Source organism: Brachypodium distachyon, chromosome 1, assembly GCF_000005505.3.
Source record: "Brachypodium distachyon strain Bd21 chromosome 1, Brachypodium_distachyon_v3.0, whole genome shotgun sequence".
In the NCBI taxonomy this organism is placed as follows: Eukaryota; Viridiplantae; Streptophyta; class Magnoliopsida; order Poales; family Poaceae; genus Brachypodium; species Brachypodium distachyon.
Window position 1 is genome coordinate 1,978,893 of NC_016131.3, and position 19,707 is coordinate 1,998,599.

At 43.9% G+C, this 19,707-nt stretch overlaps 3 protein-coding genes across 4 annotated transcripts; all 3 read right to left on the bottom strand.

Moving 5' to 3' along the window:
• Window positions 1-2,965: 2,965 nt before the first annotated feature.
• LOC100829988 (zinc finger matrin-type protein 2) lies at window positions 2,966-7,447 on the bottom strand. Its single transcript, XM_003563166.4, has 11 exons — window positions 7,087-7,447; window positions 6,237-6,279; window positions 6,047-6,133; window positions 5,907-5,928; window positions 5,732-5,814; window positions 4,774-4,806; window positions 4,284-4,362; window positions 4,142-4,194; window positions 3,866-3,926; window positions 3,656-3,738; window positions 2,966-3,560 (listed from the first exon to the last, which is right to left on the bottom strand). The coding sequence occupies exons 2-11, from the start codon at window positions 6,246-6,248 to the stop codon at window positions 3,468-3,470; spliced, it is 606 nt and encodes a 201-aa protein (XP_003563214.1). The 5' UTR covers window positions 6,249-6,279; window positions 7,087-7,447; the 3' UTR covers window positions 2,966-3,467.
• A 1,115-nt stretch (window positions 7,448-8,562) lies between these two features.
• On the bottom strand, window positions 8,563-10,713 carry LOC100827135 (protein transport protein SEC13 homolog B). 2 transcript variants are annotated; one of them, XM_010242230.3, is made up of 2 exons: window positions 10,553-10,713; window positions 8,563-9,817 (listed from the first exon to the last, which is right to left on the bottom strand). In XM_010242230.3, the coding sequence occupies exon 2, from the start codon at window positions 9,794-9,796 to the stop codon at window positions 8,846-8,848; it is 951 nt and encodes a 316-aa protein (XP_010240532.1). In that variant the 5' UTR covers window positions 9,797-9,817; window positions 10,553-10,713; the 3' UTR covers window positions 8,563-8,845. The 2 variants fall into 2 exon arrangements, with proteins under 2 accessions (XP_010240532.1, XP_003563373.1); XM_003563325.4 differs by lacking the exon at window positions 10,553-10,713 and adding an exon at window positions 10,364-10,533.
• A 3,977-nt stretch (window positions 10,714-14,690) lies between these two features.
• On the bottom strand, window positions 14,691-19,218 carry LOC100823037. Its single transcript, XM_003563226.4, has 6 exons — window positions 18,697-19,218; window positions 18,303-18,449; window positions 18,169-18,227; window positions 16,445-18,070; window positions 15,854-15,995; window positions 14,691-15,768 (listed from the first exon to the last, which is right to left on the bottom strand). Exons 2-6 carry the CDS (start codon window positions 18,421-18,423, stop codon window positions 15,104-15,106), a joined length of 2,613 nt encoding a protein of 870 aa, XP_003563274.1. The 5' UTR covers window positions 18,424-18,449; window positions 18,697-19,218; the 3' UTR covers window positions 14,691-15,103.
• Window positions 19,219-19,707: the final 489 nt, after the last annotated feature.

The following is a 19,707-nucleotide window of genomic DNA, read 5'->3' on the forward strand; positions in this document are numbered from 1 at the left end:
ATGGCCTTCACTTTCAGGGTGAAGTTTGTTGTTGATCAGGACATATCTTTGCTGTGAAATCCTAGGTCGTTTTCCCTTGTTCCAAGCAAGCTCGTACAAACATTTCCTGCATTTCACAATCCTCTGTTTTTTCACAGGCCAAAAAAGCTCTTGCAAACATTTCATGTATTTCAAAACGGGGCTAATACTTTCCTCTTTCCTCGAGGTAGTAACACCACAAGTCTAACTAGTTGAGAGGTGTGAACAAATTAGTGCAACTTCTTGAAAAATTGGGTGGGCTAGTCTTGATACTGCGGGGGCAAAAAGGTACATGGTAGTCCGAATGCAGACGTGGCATCATCCTGAGCCGTCTGGCTGTTTTGTGATTTCAGTAAAGAGATTCCCTGTATGAAACAATTAACACGAAGGTATCCGGACACAATCATACAGATTATTTTACAAAAAAGCCCCCAGCTCTTCATCTCTCCAGGAAACCGCTGCGTCTCCCCTCTCTTTGCCTTGCCGCCTCGACGACGCCGTGGGCTATCAAGGGGCTCCTCGTCGGCGGCGATTTGAGACGATGCCGCCCGAGCCTCACCTCCGTAGATGGGACGACAGATCCAATAGGCTTCATCCGTAACCTTTGCCCAGCAGTCGCCGCCCTCTTCGTGCCAAATTTTGCTTCCACTGCCTACTTCGGCGCCTCCAGCGCCGCCGCCCATTCGCCCGAGTGTAGTCCGCTCCGTCCCAAGATTCGTCCTCATTAACGCTCACTCACCACCTGCTTGCTCTAATGTGGCAGCCGCCCGATCGAATTGTCGTCGTGGGTGGCCGAAAATCTAGGGTTCGAGCAGGCCGCGGGGGGAAGAGAAATGGACACGAAACGATGTGCTTTAGGGAGAATTCGCGGAAAAATTTAAAAAGATCTAGGGTCTTTTCAGCAAAAACAAGACCGACTAAACAGTTCAAGTGTCACCTCATGATTGGTCTGGATCTTTTTGATGCATCTCAAGTATTAGGATTAGCCCACCCCATTTTACAAAAAGTTGGACTACTTTGCTCTCACCTCTCAACTAGTTGGAACATGGGTGTTATTACCTCTTCTCAACTCAAGAAAGGAACTTCATGAACTTGACCTGATATTGCCTCACGAATAGGCAGCGTGTGAGTGTGTAACAGGTTGCACGCACACTACCAACACAGCTAATAGCAACATAAGCAAACAAATGAAGCTGGTGCTTCTTACATCCATATATAGTTTTTCTTCGAACGGTCAAAAACATTAAAAGTTAATGTGCAACACATTTAAAAACTAATGATCTGTATTTTAGTTGGTCGATCAATTGCACAGCTAATGATTCTTCTTCGAACGGTCAAAAACATCACAAAATCTTGTACCACGAAAAGTCGATATCGAAATATCGGCCAAAAATACAAATAAATAGTGGCTAAAGCCCACAAAATGTCAAGAACGGTGATTTTTTTCGACCTGCAAAAATCGTCCAAAAAACGTAAAGCCAAAATCGTCCAAAAAACGAAAAGTCGAGAACGGTGATTTACTAGGGTCACGATAAAAGCAGTGCTTTTTCCGCCTAGCCAAAAGGGGCCGAAGACGTGTACCAAGGGCGAAGATAAAAAATATTAATCTGAAAACACAAAAAGAAAAACATGTAACAAGGAAGATGGCGAACTGGCCACGACGGCATATGCACCAGCATCTCAGCCCGAGGAAGATGCTGCAGAGATCATCATGGGCCAAGACCAGAACAACGTCATCGATCATCAGCGCTTCAGCTTCTGGCAGGAAATGGAACAAGAGTTCGAGGCCTCGTATCCCATTCCCAACGACGTGGTGGTGGATGGCTCAGGGGGCGATCTGGCCACGCCGCCATGCGCAGAAGACCAGAACAACGGAGCATTGACGACGACACAGCTTGAAGAGCCAGCGGCCGACGGGATCATCTACGGCTTGCCCTGCCCGGACTTCTCGCCGGAGATGCTGAGGAAGTGCATGGACGAGACGACGCCGTGGCCATCGCCTACATCGCTATCACTGCTCTTGAGCACGTAGATCTATGTCTTCTGTAGCTTCGTGATCCACCACAATGTAAAGGAAAAGTTCCTTTTTTTGTTAGCAACAATGTGATGTGACTGTCTTGTAGCTTCAAACAAATTATGTTGCCCATGAGATGTACTGGCTGCAACAATTTTGGTTCAGAAACATTTTTGACTGAAGATTGGTTCAGAAACATACTCGTATTTGATATACTTATCCAACATAATTTTTACCGAAGTAGTATGTGTCTTAGAAAATAGTTATAATGCAGGCTATTTAGTTACTATGAAATGAAAATCGCTTGAAACATTTTTCAGCCAGAGAGCCGGCAACAGTAGAAATACCACCCACCCCCTTCTCAACAGTAACAGACAAAAACAGAGTACTTCAGCTAACAATTGCTGTTTCTCAAAGTTAAAATTGTTTCTAGAGGGATCACCGACTTAAACAACCTCGTTCATTACATTCTGAATCACTGGTTGTCATGTAGCAGTTACAATTAATTTGTTCAGAGCTATAGGACACTAATCTCCATTCTGCAGCTCTGCCCTCTGCAGTCTGCACCATAGAGTTGTGTCTGACGCTAGTGCACAGCCCCTGGACCATGTCTTCAGAAGCCACACATCAACGAAAAGACACCACTCCAGCCGCAGCTGGTAGGAAATCACCCGCCAAGTCCGACCCTGACGACAAGCCGGTGGTCAAAGTGCCACTCCAGCCGGTCAGACATGCTCGGTCTAGTTTATGACCCATGATGGACCAGTTATTTATAAAATGTGCATTAAAAAAATAGGACTAAGTTGGCCCCCGATGAAAAAGAAGTAAAAAACCCCAATCGTTTCACACATAAGCATAGGCAAAACAGAGCACTTGAACCGACAATTGCTATTTCTCAAAATTAAAATGGTTTCTCGGGTGATCACACACTTATTTTTTTTCCATGCGATCCGTTCGAATTCCACTATCAAAAGACAACGGAATACAAAATGTTACCCAGGTCTTTTTCCAGCCAAGCTGGAAGCACACACGCGCAAAGGTCTCGGGTGATCACACACTTATACAACCTCGTCCTGTCGTCCATTACAGTCTAGATGCTAGCCTCCTTGCACAGGCATTATCATGCAGCAGTTACAATCAATTTGTTCAAGAGTTATAGGAGATTAATCCCACCCTGCAGCTCTACATCATCGAGTTGTGTCTGACGCTGTCTTGGGATACAAGTGCATACAGCCTCCTTGCACAGGCATTATCATGCAGCAGTTACAATCAATTTGTTCAAGAGTTATAGGAGATTAATCCCACCCTGCAGCTCTACATCATCGAGTTGTGTCTGACGCTGTCTTGGGATACAAGTGCATACAGCCTCTCGACCATGTCTTCAGAAGCCACAAGTCGCTGAAAAGACACCACCGGAGGCGGCAGCAGCAGCATTTCACTTCTTCGAGGTCCCGAACCCTCCAAAACCCATCATAGCAGCAACATCAGGGTCAATATCCTCAGGCTCATTCTGGCCAGCCTGCTCTTTCTGAAACCATTTGATATCCAGTGATTATGAACTCTACCATAAGTATCATGACAACAGAGAACGCGCAGTAAGAGTACATGCTTAGTTGCATTTACCTTCTTCTCTTTCTTCTTTTCTTTGCGTTGACGCTTCCTCTCCTCCTCCTCTTGCTGTTGTTTCAATATCCTCTCATCCAAATCTGGAAGAACAAGCGAACGAGGTGGTTTTAACTTTCCGGCAGCAATCTGATAGACAATTGCGTGGGCTTCCTTCACAGCTAGTCAAAGGGGGAATGGTAGCCTCTGATGTTTTTTGCATTATCTCACCTTGTTCGCTGAAGCTGCCTGGATCTTTCCTTTTCTTAAGTGACTCGAACCTTTTTTGAACCTGCAGGAAGAAAACGTTATCATACATAGATATTGAAGGTAACCATGTTTTTTTTGTCAATTCAACTTGCATAATAACCAAATGATTTATTTGCGAGGATGATATCAATTTAAATTAATCACCCAAGTCTGAAAGATCTTATGATTTTAATTGATTATACATAAATAAGTTTGGTACTGCAGATTCGGCTCAACAGACAAGCTCAGATGTCTTACCTGTTCGAGTGATGCCCTTTCAACACGCATAGACATGCCCAATGCTCTCTGGTCTGTCAAACATTCAAACATGAGACATGAAGTGATGATTGGTAGGTTTAATAACCAACTGAAATATTAATAAAAAATTGCAGGCACTTACGCTTCTTGCCATTTATATGATCCAAATAATTAGCTGAATCTTTAACAACGCACTCACATACTGAACAGTAGTATCCAGCCTGCCAGAAAAATGGTAGAACTGAGAATGTGCGATGAAGCGAGCAGGAACAGTATCTAATTAACTGTTAATATTTCATCATTTTCTCGCCGCAAAAAAAATCGTCATTTTCCAGTCCCAACGCAAAATAATTCTGTAGCACTGTTCTAAACTGCATACATTGGCATGCTAAAGAGACCAAGCAAGCGATGAATCAAGCATTTAAAGAATATTGAATGATTGTCAAGGCATTTGAAAACAAAATTAACACACATAAAAGATCCTCTGATAAAGATCTCATCGAGTTATACAACAGACAAAACAACACAGAATATATACTCTAGCAGCATGTATACCAAGAAGTAAGCCAAACTGGACATTTTACAAACATCGTAGCATTAAATAACAAGTCTTGTGGGATTTGGGGACAAACCTGCTGACTCAAAGGTGCAATTGGGGTTACCACCTGCAAAAGAAGGGGCCATGAAGAATTTGGTAAGTAAAAAAGAGAGTCTACCGTTTAAATGCAGATTAAAAAAGAAGCTTATTGATGATAATTGGAGAACTGACAAAACCAAGCAGCCTATACTTATAAACATTCATACGTGAACTTAGAGTAACTAAGTTTTTGCAATAATCATTCACTCTTCCAATCTTCAAATGTAAGCACAATTTCATCTTTACCATTCTTAAGTTTCATATTAAAGAAGCACTTGTGCTACTCAAAGAGTTTTAAGTTCTTAGACTCCTAGTAAATGGTAATACAGCACAGCTGCAATGCTGTATTTTCAAGATACCAGCAGCAGTTCTACTCAGAGGAGTTCTCCAATGCAATCACGTTTCATGAGTAGAAGATAAACAAACAGCATAGTCAGGGTAAATAAACTACAAAATGTGATGCAATTATCCAATTCTACAATTACTGTTGCTTGTATTCCATTATGAGCTTAGTTGAAGGTAGCTTCACCACTTTCTTTCACTACACAAGATAATTACAGGCAAAGATGTTTTTTATGTTAACTACTTAACTTAATTTGGTGCTTGTCTAGAAGCACCTAGCACAAGATTTAGGCTACACAATATAGCCATATGACCATGTGTACAGGTAAAAATTAGCATAAGGAATAAATCATAGCATGATATATAAATCATTCAATGCCCATAAATCAACAACCAATAATTCATATCAAGCATAAACATGCAGTTTCAAATGCTAGGTTGGAATTTAACCAAAATATGGAATTTCAAAATGCACCATGCGAGTGTTACAGACATACAGAAGCAAGAAAAGGATGAATCATAACTGATTGGGTTAACAGGTTGTACAACACGAGGAAACATAGAAAAGCATGGTAAGCGAATTTATATGAAACCTACACAATGTCACAAACCTGGGTCTTCCCAAGACGAGACTCAAGGTCAACTTCATAGTCCCTATGTTTCAAAGGTTGTCTTTGCACAGGAGGACCCCTATCTGTCATTTGTAGTTGAAAATAAATCAGGTTTGTAAGAATAAAATAGTCCGCGTGCAGATTTAACAGAATAAAATTTAGATATGGTACATACCCTTGCCTTTCCGAGCTTCGTCCTGGATAACCAAGGGACAAACACAGAACAATATTAGCAATGTATCCAATGAAAGAGAAGTATGAATATGATTGATTTATTTATTGTTTGGACAAAACAATATGGCATTCCAAGAGGACCTTCTCATCCTGCTCCCTCTGTCGAGCTCGTTCCAAGTACTCCTCCTTGTCAAATTTCCTCCGGAAAGTGTTGTCAACACCGGTTGGCTACGCATGATAACAAGTAAGCAATCAGCTCAAACGAACCATCCTTCTCAAAGAACCACAATAATTATCTCATTTTCGACTTTGGAGTAGAAGCGTAACTCACATTGCCAGACATCTTGCCCAGTCCACTGACAAGCAGCTGCTACCTAAGAATCACAAGTACAAGAAGAAACATAAGAAGCAAGAAACTGCACAGAATTGGTATGCAGAAGCTGCTCATGCTCGGCAACAAGACTCAACAAATGGTATTAATCCACATCCCGGGGTGAAACCTAACAAGCGCTGGAAACGACACCTGATACATAAGAAAAAGCATAGTACAAGCGGACAATTGGTATGAAATTTGAAACAACACATCGAAAATGGTACTGAAAGGCTGAAAGCTTCACTAAAACAATATGGCATGGCAGGTATGATCAGCGGCGGAGCCAGGATTTGCTCACGCCCCGGGCCGAAATAGCTTTGACCAAAATTTTCCAAGACAATTGATAGTAATTTGGACACAATATTCAATGGTTCAAACACATGTGGCAGATTTTATCTCTGGTTTTGAAAGCCTCGTAATGTTGTCTAGCTTTGTTATGAGCACTACTATCATGTTTTGCCAACATGCCGATCAAGAACTTTAGGTCCATCATTCCAAGATATAAACCCACTCTTAGTGAATGCTTCAAATACAATGATTTTCAGCTCTTGGTTGCTTCAAGAGTAAATAATAAAAGCAAACAACTGCATTTTTATCAACACTATATTCCAACCAACCCTTATGATTCTTGTACGAATTATCATGAAAACATCTAAACCCTTTTCATCTTGTCCTCCTGTGAAAAAATGAGTCATTTCCTCTCATTCATCTTGTCCTCCCGTGATATTAATTTGAAACAACAAATTACAGAAGAGTAATAGCATCAAACGGGAGAGAGGTGAGGCAGCGAAGGGGGGCAAGGAGCTACCGATTGGGGATTTGCTGATTTGGGTGGACAATTGGGGAGACGGCAAGTCAGTGACAGGCGACGGCGAGATGCGAGTCCCTGACGGCAGAAGGCGGCAGAGAGCCGGCCGGCGGAGGAGGTGGAGGCTTGTTGCTGGGTGGAGGCGGGTAGTTGGCGGCAACGGGGTGGCTGGCGGCGGCGATGCTCTCCAGTCCCGAGTCCCAACCCGTCCCGAGGCGGGTGGTTGGCGGCAACGGGGAGCCGGGGAGCAGAGGGCGGTGGCCGCCTGGCCGCGGGGGAGCGGCAGGATTCGCTGGGAGCCGGGGAGGAGACAGCGCCGGGCAGCACCGCAGCAGCGAGGGTTCGAGTTCGTAGGAGGCTTCCAATCGGGTCTTCTGTCCCTCGCTGGGCTGGACCAAATAGATTATGCTGAGCTGGCCCACATAGGTAATGGGCTGACCTGGGCTGGGAGTTCTCGTATCATTTGGGTTTAATCTCGAGCCTGGCGGCGGCAAAGAAAACTAGGGTTTGATCTTCTCCGGTATCCGCAGCTTCCTCTCGCCTCCTGCTGCCATCTTGGCGCTGTGAGGTGAGGGGAACCTTGGGGCCTGGTATTCGCTGTTTTTTTTTTACGAGTTGTGTGGTCTTCATCAGCAATGCTATGGCAGAGGACGCGATGTCGTTGAGAATAAAGTTACTCTGTTCTTCCTTTGCTGCGGCGGTGTCTTAGCGGACGGGGCCAGAGAGTTCTACTCACCATAGGTTCGATGCGTGTGATCCTGCGGATTTCGAGTTTGTGTCCTCGCAGATCCGTTCATGTGGATTTGATGAGTTTATGTCAATGTGTCATGGTGATTTTGTCGGTATGGTCTTGTGTGGTTTTGGAGTTTTTTCGTGTTTTGGTGAAGATCTCGTGGTTCAACGGCCTGTACTTTTAGGGGATCGTCCCCGGTCCAAGTACGTTCAACGCTTATGGCTTTCCATCTCTTTGGATGGGCGACTCAAGAGGCTTTTTTAAACCTTTGAAGATAGTCAACTTCGTGCAGGGTACGAGTGGCAGCATTGCCATTCAAGTCTAATTGCAGTTTTTTTATTGAAGCATCGACAAAATATTCGTGTTGCAAAGATTGATATCATGGAGAATATGTCTTCAAGAGATTTCATTGTAATTCTTACTTATATTATGAGTTGCTTTGTATCTATGATCCAAAACATTCTACCTATAACGATTATAGAGTTTGAATAAAGTTACTACTTATTCTAAGCAAAATTGGGTTTAATCTCCGGCGGCCGGCGACTACAGAGCCCTGCGCCGGCCGTGTACAAGGAGCCACATGCTGACATTGAGGTGCGCACACACAGATATCCTTCCTCTGATCCATATTAGTTGTCGAAATATTACATGTATCTAGATACATCTACAAATGTATTATGTATCTAGATACTTAAATTTGAGACAATTAATATGAATCGGAGGATCGGAGAGTAGCATAAAGCTAGCGCAGGAAATATAACACTTCAGAAAGGATGATACATTGTTCCAAGAGTAAACAATTTCAGACCAACAGGTTTTTACAATGCAATCAGAGCACTACCCATGCAGCAGAAGAACAACATGCACCAAAAGGCGAATATCTCTATCTGTATCAGTTAACACCGGTGATCAAAACATGTAGCAGTAATAATAATAATAATAATAACAGCATTGGGTACTATAAAGACAAAGTAACGGTTTCGAAACGAGCTGGAGATATGCATATGCAGCGCAGGCTTGCTCCCCCTACTGTGCCGCGATGACCTCCTCCGTCGCCTGCTCCTGCGGCTCGCCTGACGCCTTCGTCCACAGCTGCTCCCACTGCCCGTCCGACGTTTCCTTCCACAGTGTTATGGCACCTTCACCAGCAGCGACGGATAGTATGTTCCCTGTCAAGGACCAGGACACCCTCCACACCGGAGCCTCCAAGTCACGCATCATCTTTCCTTCCCACTTGTCTCCTCCTTTCCCCTTGGTCCAGATGACGACCTTGCCGTCTTGGGAAGCACTGGCAATGGTCGACTTCGCCAGGCCAAGAACCGGTGCCCATGAAACGTCTCTCACACATTCTGCGTGCATGTCAGAGACCAGAGCGCTCTCCACTTTCCAGCCACCGTTGACAAACTCCCACACCTTGACAACACAGTCAAATCCACCTGATACAAGCTTGTGGACGAGCTGGTCAGAGCCAACCATGGAACCAAGCGCTGTTGCTGGAGCCCAGGAGACTGCTGTGACGCCGACAGGGTGTGCCCTCTCGATGGTTGCAGTGTCCCATCCTCCATCAGGCTGCATGGACATGACAGAGATGCTACCATCCGAAGACCCACAGGCAAGGCAAAGGCCGAGCTCATATGGAGCCCAAGCAATGGAGTTAACTGAGGACTTGTGGTTGCTGAACACATGGGCCTGCGACCATTGCCCAGTCGCACCCTCCTTCCATACTATCACACGGCCATCATAGCTGCAGGATGCGAGAATTGAACCATACTTGGGATGAGCCCATCCAACACGCCACACGGGGCCATAGTGGCCAGTGAGGGTGGCAAGGAGCTGGGATGGAGCAGATGCGCCTCCAATGTTGACGATCTTCACAGTGGAGTCTGAGGAGGCTGTGGCAAGGCGCTTCCCATAGTAGTCAATGGCAGAATCATGAACCATGTCCTTGTGGTCTAGCTCTATCTTCTTCGACGACATTTGGTGCCAACCCGGTTAGTCCTACAAATGAATAAAATGAATGAGATCAGTTAAAAAATGTAGACCAGATAGTGCAGTTTATATTGGTACTAAGACAAACTGCATCAAGCGACACAAGATTGACCGAAACAATAACATGGTAACACAAATACAGAGAAAGCCCGCAGTCGCAGTTCCTTGTGCTCTTGTCTCGACATTGTCACAGTAAACAACAGGTAGAAAAGCAACAACTCGTTGTGACAGTAATGCATAAAAACAACAATTGCGTGGAACAAAAAAGATCAACAAAGCCATCAGACTTGCTAGTTTGAGCAATCGCGATTGAAAACTCTCAGCATAAGCCTGCAACTTGCTGGATCAGAAATACACCCTCCCTCTGTCTATTTCTGAGAAAATCCTACTTCTCTCTAGCCACAGCAAAGGCAGATGTCTAAAAGTTACATGCCTAAACCAAAATACAGAAAAAGGTAATTTTACAGACCCAATAATCCAACAGCAATGCTTGTAAATGTGTCAGATCTAAATTTGGTCAAAAAAAATTGTGTCAGATCTAAACGGCAACTTAACTGAGCATATAGGGGCACGGGCGGAGGACCCAGTAGGGAAGGTAGGGCGGCCGCCCTACCTTGATCTTTGCCTCAGTTACGAGTTGGGGGAGATTAAGGAGATGAAACGGGGAACTAAAGGGCGGGATCCATTCGTGAGGTGATGGGAGGAGAAACGGCCGGGAGAGAGAGAATCGAAGGAGAGATCAACCTGGTGGCGGCGCTCGCGCGACGACGAGGACGAGCGACGGAGCGAGGGGCGCAGCGGGATGGGGAGGGAGGGGTGGCGGCGCTCGCGCGAGGGAGGAAGACGAGCGACGGCAGCGAGAGGGAGGGAAGGCACGAGATCAGGTGCCTTGCCATGGTAAAGGCACCGCGTGCTTTCATCCACCGTCAGTTTTAATCGGACGGGTAGCAGCCTACACGAGGGATCCAACGGAGGGAACAGTCACGGGAAAACAACTTCGCGGCTTCTTCTTCGCCAAAACTGCGGCTTCTCCCGCCGTCGCCGCCGCCGCCGCGGGAGGGGGAGAGCAAGCTCCGCCAGCTGCCCCCGGTCCTACGGCCTCCCCCGCCCCGCCCCGACCGCCTCTCCCGGCTCCGACGGCGGCGGAGGCTTCAGTGCCTGCATCCTGAGAATATTTTGGATCCACGGCGATAGAATCTTGACTAGTATGGCCATAGCTGAAGAAGATGAACTGCAACCATCTGGAGCAAGTTCTTCTCTAGCAACACCTAATAATTCAGACAAGCATTCAAGCTCGAAAGCATCCAAGAAAAAGTTGACGCCAAAAAGGAAAAGGAAGCTCTGATTTTATTGCATGAAGATGATATGTTTGTGTTCATTTCTGAGATACAGGTGTGATGATTGTGATAATTTGTGAGAAATGAAACATATAGTTATATATGCTCTCAAAATTCAGTGATAATTTGTGATGATTGTGATACAGGTGTGATGATTGTGATAATTTGTGAGAAATGAAACTCATAGTTATATATGCTGTCAAAATTCAGTGATAATTTGTGATGATTGTGATACAGGTGCGATGATTGTGATAATTATCGAGAAGTGAACTCCTAGTATATATGATTGTGATAATTTCTGAGATACAGGTGTGATGATATGAAGTGTATATATGCTGTCAAAATTATGTTTAAGTGCATAAAAGCTGTCAAAATCAAGCATGGGCTGTATATGGTGTCTGAAATCAACCATAAAGTGTATATATCAAGCAGCAAGGGGATATTCCAAGGCACAAAATTGCAGGGTCACCAAAATTGCATCACTTGTATTTGCATATACTGGTGCTCCGTATTTCATAATTCTCAATTGCTCCGTAAACAGAATGAATGTTCAGAAACAAAATTGAGGTACACCACTGCTGGCTACTCTTACAACACATACAATGTTGGGTCATCTCTGCCCATCCAATAACAGAATATTTCCAGTTTCTTCATAGGGACAACGAACAATAGGGACATTCAGTTTATCAGTTAGATGGATAGAGTAGACAGAGTCACAAAGAACGGGGATGGGGCTCGGAATGGATATGCATCTACTCTTCCGCAGAAGCCGCATATAGACCATGGCCAGTTGGCGACGGATTTTAGCACCTGGAGCCACAGTCAAAACGATGCTCATGTTGGGTCTGAACTCTGCTTCATACTGCACACATAGAGCGGCCACCGCAGCAAGCTGCAGATGAGAGTGCAAAGAGTAACGCCACAGTTGATCAGGGTAATAACTCTGAACCAGCCCTTTGGAGGATATTCTCCCTTCAGCCTAGGATCTATGCATTGTTTGACCTTGTCTTCGCTCAATCTTGGAGTAGCCTGAATTCACACAACCAGATTAGCTATATAGTAAATGTTATGCTGCATGTTGGTTCTGATCTTGCTACCGGAGAGATTCTTGCGATGGATCAGTACCAATTCCTCATCAATTACCAGCTGGAACCAGCAAAAATATGAGCCATCAGAGAAATCCAATTCTTAATAGGAAATGTGTGTGGTTGGTTATCATCCAGTTTCCTGTTAGGTTAGGTGTTCAGGTACTAACTGGTTGAAGTACTGGAAGCTGGACTAATTAGTTTGATGTTCAAGTCCACTGGTGAGTTAAATAGTGGTAAATTCAAAAACCAAACTAATTTAATTTAACTTTTAGAAACGTATCAGTCTGTAACTCTGTATATGGGTTTCCAGTCAGCCAGTCACTGTCAGGATTTTCAGCAATTCAAACCAAACTAACCTAACTTGTCAAAACGGTGTCACTCTGCATACGGGTATCAAGTCAGCCAGTTACTGTCAGGATTTTGAATGATGAACCTGCAACATGGTGCTCGCTTCAGCTAGATGATCATTCCTACATTTCAATGTACTGCTCTTGGCCAAATACATCTCAATCAGATTCCTTAAATCGAGTCGTTTTCTTCCCACAATTTTCTTTTTAAATTTTACAGTTTCAATTTTACTACTAGAATTAACACAGGGAAAATCACTAAAGACACACAAATAAGCAACTATGGAAAGAGCATGCTAGTAGATATACCCAAGTGACTAAATTTTGTTGTCCCCGAGGCATTGTGTGATCTACTGGTTTCCTTCCGGTCAGAAGTTCCAGAAGAACCACGCCAAAGCTGTACTGCTGTAGACATCCCTCTTCTGTGTCAACTGGCCAGTCATAGAATATCTGCATCGAGTAGGAGCATCCAAGTTAGAGATGTATGAAAAGCAGGGCTTCAAATATTACCACAACTTATGCCAAGAACAAATTCATTTTTACACTGATTGCTACAGAAATTCTTGATCTGGCTAGAACATATTTTAAGCCATTCTGTAATAACTTAACACTTAGTACAAAGCAAGATACTGAGAGCATGGGCATTAAGAACAAGGCAAAAACAAATATTGCAGTTCTAAGAGGCAGAGAACAAAATCTGTCAAGGGCAAAACAAAGGAAAAATCTAACTCTAGTATGCAAGGCCACGAACAACAGATGCATCGAAACAGATCCAATCAGCATAACCATATTGCTCAGCAAATGAGAAGAGCTTCTTCAAGTCAGAAACGGTTTCAACACCAGGCCGGCAGGCCCGGCACCTCTGCATGGGAATATCAACATATGAGGCATGAACAGTAGCCCCCCTTTCTTCTCTCAGAGGATTCCACGATGGACTTCCCTTTCTTTTCTCAAAACATATGCAAGTTTGGATAGTGACTTGGGAGAAAGCACTTCAATGATACCATGTACAGCTTCAGACGACAGTCCAGTCGTAATTAATTCCTTCTCAATATATTCTCTACTCAGTTTTCCCAACTGCATAGGCACGGTACCAACATGAAGATAGCAAGAATTAATTACATAGAGGTAAATGTAAAAAACAAATATTACCACAAATTGAAAATCCCCAAATGAGCACACAGGCATATACCCTTTTGAATATGCATTAAACAGTGAGTTCCCATTCTGAGCACCCCCATACCCCGCGATTCTGAAGAGTTTAGAGCAGAAAGATCCTCACCCGAAACCACCTTTCAATGCAGCCTGGGAAAAAGTCAGATCCAGAAAGGGTGTTAGAAACTTAGAATAGTTCACATCAGTTGAGTGTCCGTATACATCTTTATGAAATTTGGCAAGCACGGCAAATGCTGGAGCGAAGTCCCAAACAGCAGGGCAACCTAATCATATAGCATAGGATAACTTCTCCCCTGGCAAAGAAAAGGGAGGGTACAAAATTATCGCTACTGGACCCAGAAATAATGCACATCTAATTTGAGCAAGACCTTCAGTCAACTAAACACAGGTTGTCTATTTCATCGTCAGAAGCTACTCGCTGATTAGCATCCCCTATACTGGGAACCTAATACAAGGCCAAGTTTAGTAGATACATGCAAGTAGCCAATTTCCCTACACGCAATTCAGCATCCCCTCAAAATACCATGGCTCAAGACCTCAACACAAAATACCATGATTTACAATTGCAATAAGCATCCAAGGGAACAAAATCCACAATCAATAAGCATTAGAAATTGGCCAGATATGTATTCTCAAATATACAGGAGAAAATGAGCAACCAGCAGCAAGTAATTATTGAACATGATCCTTTGATTAGGATGGTTTATGAGAACATGATTGATTACTGAAGGATATGCCTATTATATAGTGGTATTTTCAATATATACAATATCGAGTTTGATTTAGAACAACCCCAAGTATATAGATATTAAGAAACAGCTAGAGTAACACTTGGACACAACACCGTCGGCTCAGATTCTTCTGTTCAGGTTACAATGGTTTGTCAGATTTTAGTACTACATAGCTTGGAAATAGCAAGAACAACACAGTCACCTGAGGAAGTGAGGATAGCAATCCACAAGCAAATGCAAGATAATACACCCGTTTTCAGTATTACATAGCTGGGACATGCATATGCCAGCTCCACCGAATATTTGCCTTTTCAAGTCATGGGATAAATGCAGCTGAAAGAGAAGCTAGTTTGTGCTCTGTTCTCAGCAGACAAAAAATTACCCTCACAGTTACACCACTCATACAGCTAAAGATGTCGCATTGTACAACATACAGTCCCAGATACTTTCATTAACAATGTTAAAATTTGACATGCTTTGCTATTTTCTACATCATGACAGCTCAAAATGGTCCCACAAAAAAGGTGAAGAATGCCTCCTGCAGCCAATGATCAATCATCAGATAGCGCCCCATTGTCGCCCTTGAGACGAAAACATACACAATTGGGTGATCAAACTACCAATATAGAAGATCAGCAACCATTTCATCAATCAAGGACCCTAGCAACTCTGCTGTAACGTCTTTGGCAGCTTCATACGATTCCATCTTGAAATCAACCCAACTCCCGAGAGGACCACTCATTTCTCTGTACACGAGTTCATCCACCATCCATTCCTCAGCCACCTTCAGACTGTTCATCTCCTGGTAGATTTCTTCCGGCGAGAGCTTCTGCAGAACTGCCATCCCCATAAACCATGAGTTGTAGCCAGCATTGAAGTAGTATGCACATTTCAGGCTTAACATTTCATTTGTGCAGTCAAAGAGCAGCCTTCGAATCATTCTGAAAGTTTTGCCCTCTTCTTCACCCACTGCCAATCTACATTTGCCATTTAGTTCTTCCAGCAGATGTGGATCTAGGATATCCGATCTACCAAATCGCTCCAAAAGAGAGCAAGGGTGACAACAAGTAAGAGAAGTAGAGTTCAGTATTTCTCTTAAAAAGTGTATCTCCTGCCTGCGGTCCATATGACACAAGCTGCTACTTTCTGATGGGTTGATTTCAGCTGTAGTCACTATTATTGATGAAGCTGTGTCAGAATATTCTGATAAAGCATCTGCTTCTAGGAGTCTACCATCGTGTGCAGATGTTGGTGCTCCTTCTGTTGAACTAAACCTTGAATCTGAAAGGCAAATGAAAGAAATAGTGAAGGTTTTGAGCAAGATCTGTGGCTAGAGCTATAGCAACAACCAAGAAGCAATACTCACTGTTTGTGTTTCTCCAGCTCTCTGCAGAGCTGCAGGTTTCTGTTGAAAGAGAAGCTTCCCATGCAGAATGGGGGCTTAAGTGAAGATGCTCTAACTCCACTTGATCGATGAAATCATTATCATACTTCCCAGATTGAGATGACTGGCGATAAAGAGAAATCGTTAGCATGCAAACCAATTCTTAATCTGTCATGAAAATATAAAATTGTAGGCTTTGATCAGTCTTTTAAACTTTGCTCACAACTGGTCATGTACAAACCCAAATCTCAATTTGTTAATCTTACTTCTAATGGATAAGACAGATTCCGCTTGTTTATGATGCACTATTAACCGAATGTCTAAATCTTTTTTGTCTTAAAAGAGAAAAAGAAACTAACCACAAATACTAATCCATGTTCTAGAATATATGCACATGTATAATAGCTATATAGAAAAAATAACACTATGCATAACTAGGTAACAAAATCATTTATTTTCCTGCATGCTAAAGTCAGAATTTATATAGCATTGCTTAGAAGAAAAATAACATTCATAGAACTTATAGTTGACAAGAAATAGGTGTATAGGAAAAAAGTGTCTCAAATGACATACCTGCCCACTTTTTGATGCAACATCTGTCAGGGGTAATTTGGCTTTTCCATCCTTGAAAGACTGTATGGAATCCCTATCACAATCAGTAGATGCAATGCTAGATGTGTCACATGTTGATGCCATATCATCCAAAACTGGTGAAGGCGTGTATATTCTAACACCTTTGTCTGGTTTACAATAAGGTGACCTCACCCCAGAAGTCAATTCTTTCAACTTCTGGTCAAGAAGAAGTCTCAAGTAATCACCATCTATGATATCAGACTCAGCATTTGATGTGTTGCTTGAAGTTGATACTGCGTTCACATTCTCTATTGAACGTGTTTCCACTGAATGGTTGGGAAAATGAGAACCAGGTAATGGTTTCAATTTATCAACTGGTGAGGTAAATGTGAACGAAACAATCTCAGTGCTGATTTTCTTTTTGTTTGTGGAAAAAGATGACTGCTCCTCTATCACAATATTGTGCCGGACACGCCTTGGGCTTCTGTCGGCGAGAATTTTATCACTTGACTGGCTTTTCTTTGAGTGCATCCTCCCATCTGGCAATCTTCTCGGCTTGGGAATTGTTTTGGCTGCTGAATTTACTCTTCTATTTGCGTATTTGGTTGGCTGCAATTCCGCCTTTTTGTTCCCTTTTGTACTATTTCCAGCATGTGTGCTGGTGACTGCAGCCTTCTTGGGAGCAGCATTTGTTGAATGCAAGTTGCTTCGCTGCTGGCTGAGGGTTGCTGTCTTTGAATTCACTTTGTGCTCAACACACATAGCATTCTGCTTCCTGTTATTTTGCACGAGCACATTGGAAGAACTTGCCCTGCCCACTTGGTTATTACTCTTTTGTTGGTTGCACCCATTTCTCTCAACCATGTTATGTTCAGGATCTGTACGAGTTGCAAGTTTCCTACTGTTGTTGCTTATACCTTCTCTTCCATGGACATGTGTACCTCTCAAATCTGGCGATGATCTACTGCCAGCCTTGACCTTTGGACCAACTGGAGCACCTCCATTTGACTGTGAGACCCTGGAAGAAGAGGTGGTCTCTGAAGTGATCAAACTTCCATCCAAAGAATTTGCACTCTGTGACTTCAAAGACGCTAAGCCATCACGCTTCTTTGCCGCTTGAGACATTTGCTGGACTCTTGCAATCTCTGTTGGATTGAAAGCACGCACATCATTTGAGTATCCAACATCACGAACTCTGTAAGCGCTAGTATTCTCAACTCCAGGTCCAATTATCCTAGATGCTGCCTCCATTATGTCAGCAGCATTTCTTCTTGATATATGAGTAGGATTCTTCACAGGGGAGAATAACTTATGCTGAGCCACTGAAAGTGTTCTTTTGGGAAATCTTGGAGGCAGTGCTTCCATTCTAAACCGGTCAATAGGACTACTTGGCATCTTATGAGGACTAGGACTGCTAAAATAGCTTCTTCCAATAAACTCATCATGGACATTATTTTGGAAGGTTTGTTGCACGGTTGAAGGCATAGCGTAAGATTCAGTTGAGCTTGCCATGGGCATGGAATCCAAACCCATAAGCCTGGCTACAACGGTTGGTCCCCTCCTCACACGAGCTTCGTCATCAATTACTGAGGATGAACAACTATGCTCACTCGCATCTTCAAGGATCTGCCAGTGTGCATAGATTGACTCATAAGAACGATGTTAAGCAGCAAAGAGAACTGTGGACAACAAAATCATAAGAACGATTGCACCAGAATACGCACCGAATTCGACGGTGTACTTGGCGCGCTGCCATCAACTTCCTTCCCATGTACAGTATTCCCTGCAAAGATGGATTAGCGTGTAAGCTCATTTCCATGATTACATTTGTGGGTATGTGTAACACACATTTGCTTACCTGGTGCCGGAGAAACGCCCCCACTTCCGCTGAACAGCCGCCTCTTGGACTTCTTGCTCTTGCCCCAATCGAACAGGCCAAAGAAGCCATGTCCCTTGGATGCAGCTTTCTCCACATCCATCCCACTCACTATCTAATATCTATGACCTGCACGCGAGGATGGCACATACAAACACAAGAAAAATCAGAGGAAAGTAGAGATAGGTAACATAAATGCAGCTAAACTATCTAATCAACAACAGAACGTCAGCAGCTAACAAGTCCCCCCAAAACCGGCCTTTATCTCAAATTTTACCCAGAGAAACCCACACAAAGTACAGGACTCATACTCGTAGCACAGCCGGGACCCTACTGAAACCCTCCGCAGATTTTCCGAGAATGCAGGTAACCCCACCTTAAAAATCGACGGGCAGCAGCCGACAGGACTGAAGGGAAGAACGCCGCGAAGATCCGCCCTCCCCCCCGCCGGCGCGGCATGGGGGTAAACGACGCTGGATTTCCACGGGACCAGCACCCAGCCCCGAGCCGAATCGCGGCGCCCGGATCGGTCCGCACTGAATCGTCGGGGCAGGAAGCTCCCAAAAGCAGCGATTTTTCTCCTCTCCCTATCTCCGTCTGCCTCTTTCCGCAGACAAGTTGTAGTGAACGGCCGGCGGCGCGGAGGAGGATCAGCTCGGGGCCTCACGTTAGGGCCGGCGAGGTGGGGATGAGGCCGAGGAGGGTGGAACCCATCAATGCGGGCGGGTGCGCGAGGAAGACAGGGGAAGAAGAGGGGATTGGAAAGAGAGTGGGGAAGGAGGAAGGCTTTCTGGGAGAATTGAAAAGGGAGGGGCGGATCTAGATCGTTATCTCTCTGTCTAAATAATTCTAGCTTATTGTTTTACCTCGGTGCATGTTCAAATTTTGAATCTTTGTACCCACCCCCAACGGCAGCAGACCAACACACCATGTTGTGTTTTATATAGTCATCATGGAGTAGATCATCAGGGATAAGTAGAGCTTGAGTAAGATGGCATATGCCATAGAGGAGTGAGGTGGCATCCACATGTCACCTGACAAGCGGCGTACGTCATTCAAACATCGATAGTGTCCGCTAACAAAAAGTTAGTACATCCGTGTTCCATAGTCCTTACACGAATTGATTCTCACGAAAAGAAAGAATTAAGCGCACCCACGATACTAAAAATATTGAGGCGGCAAATAAGTCCTAATTCTATAAAATTGCAGATTTAGGTCCTAAAAATACAATAAGTGGGCCATCTGCGGTCTTAAGCACGCCGGAGCAGGTGTGGCAAGCCTATGTGTCCCTTTGATTTTGGCTGCAAAACACCCACCTTGATGGGTTCAAATTAGCAAATCTCTAAAAAAAACAAAGATCTATCACCTCAGCGATGGACTTTTGTCA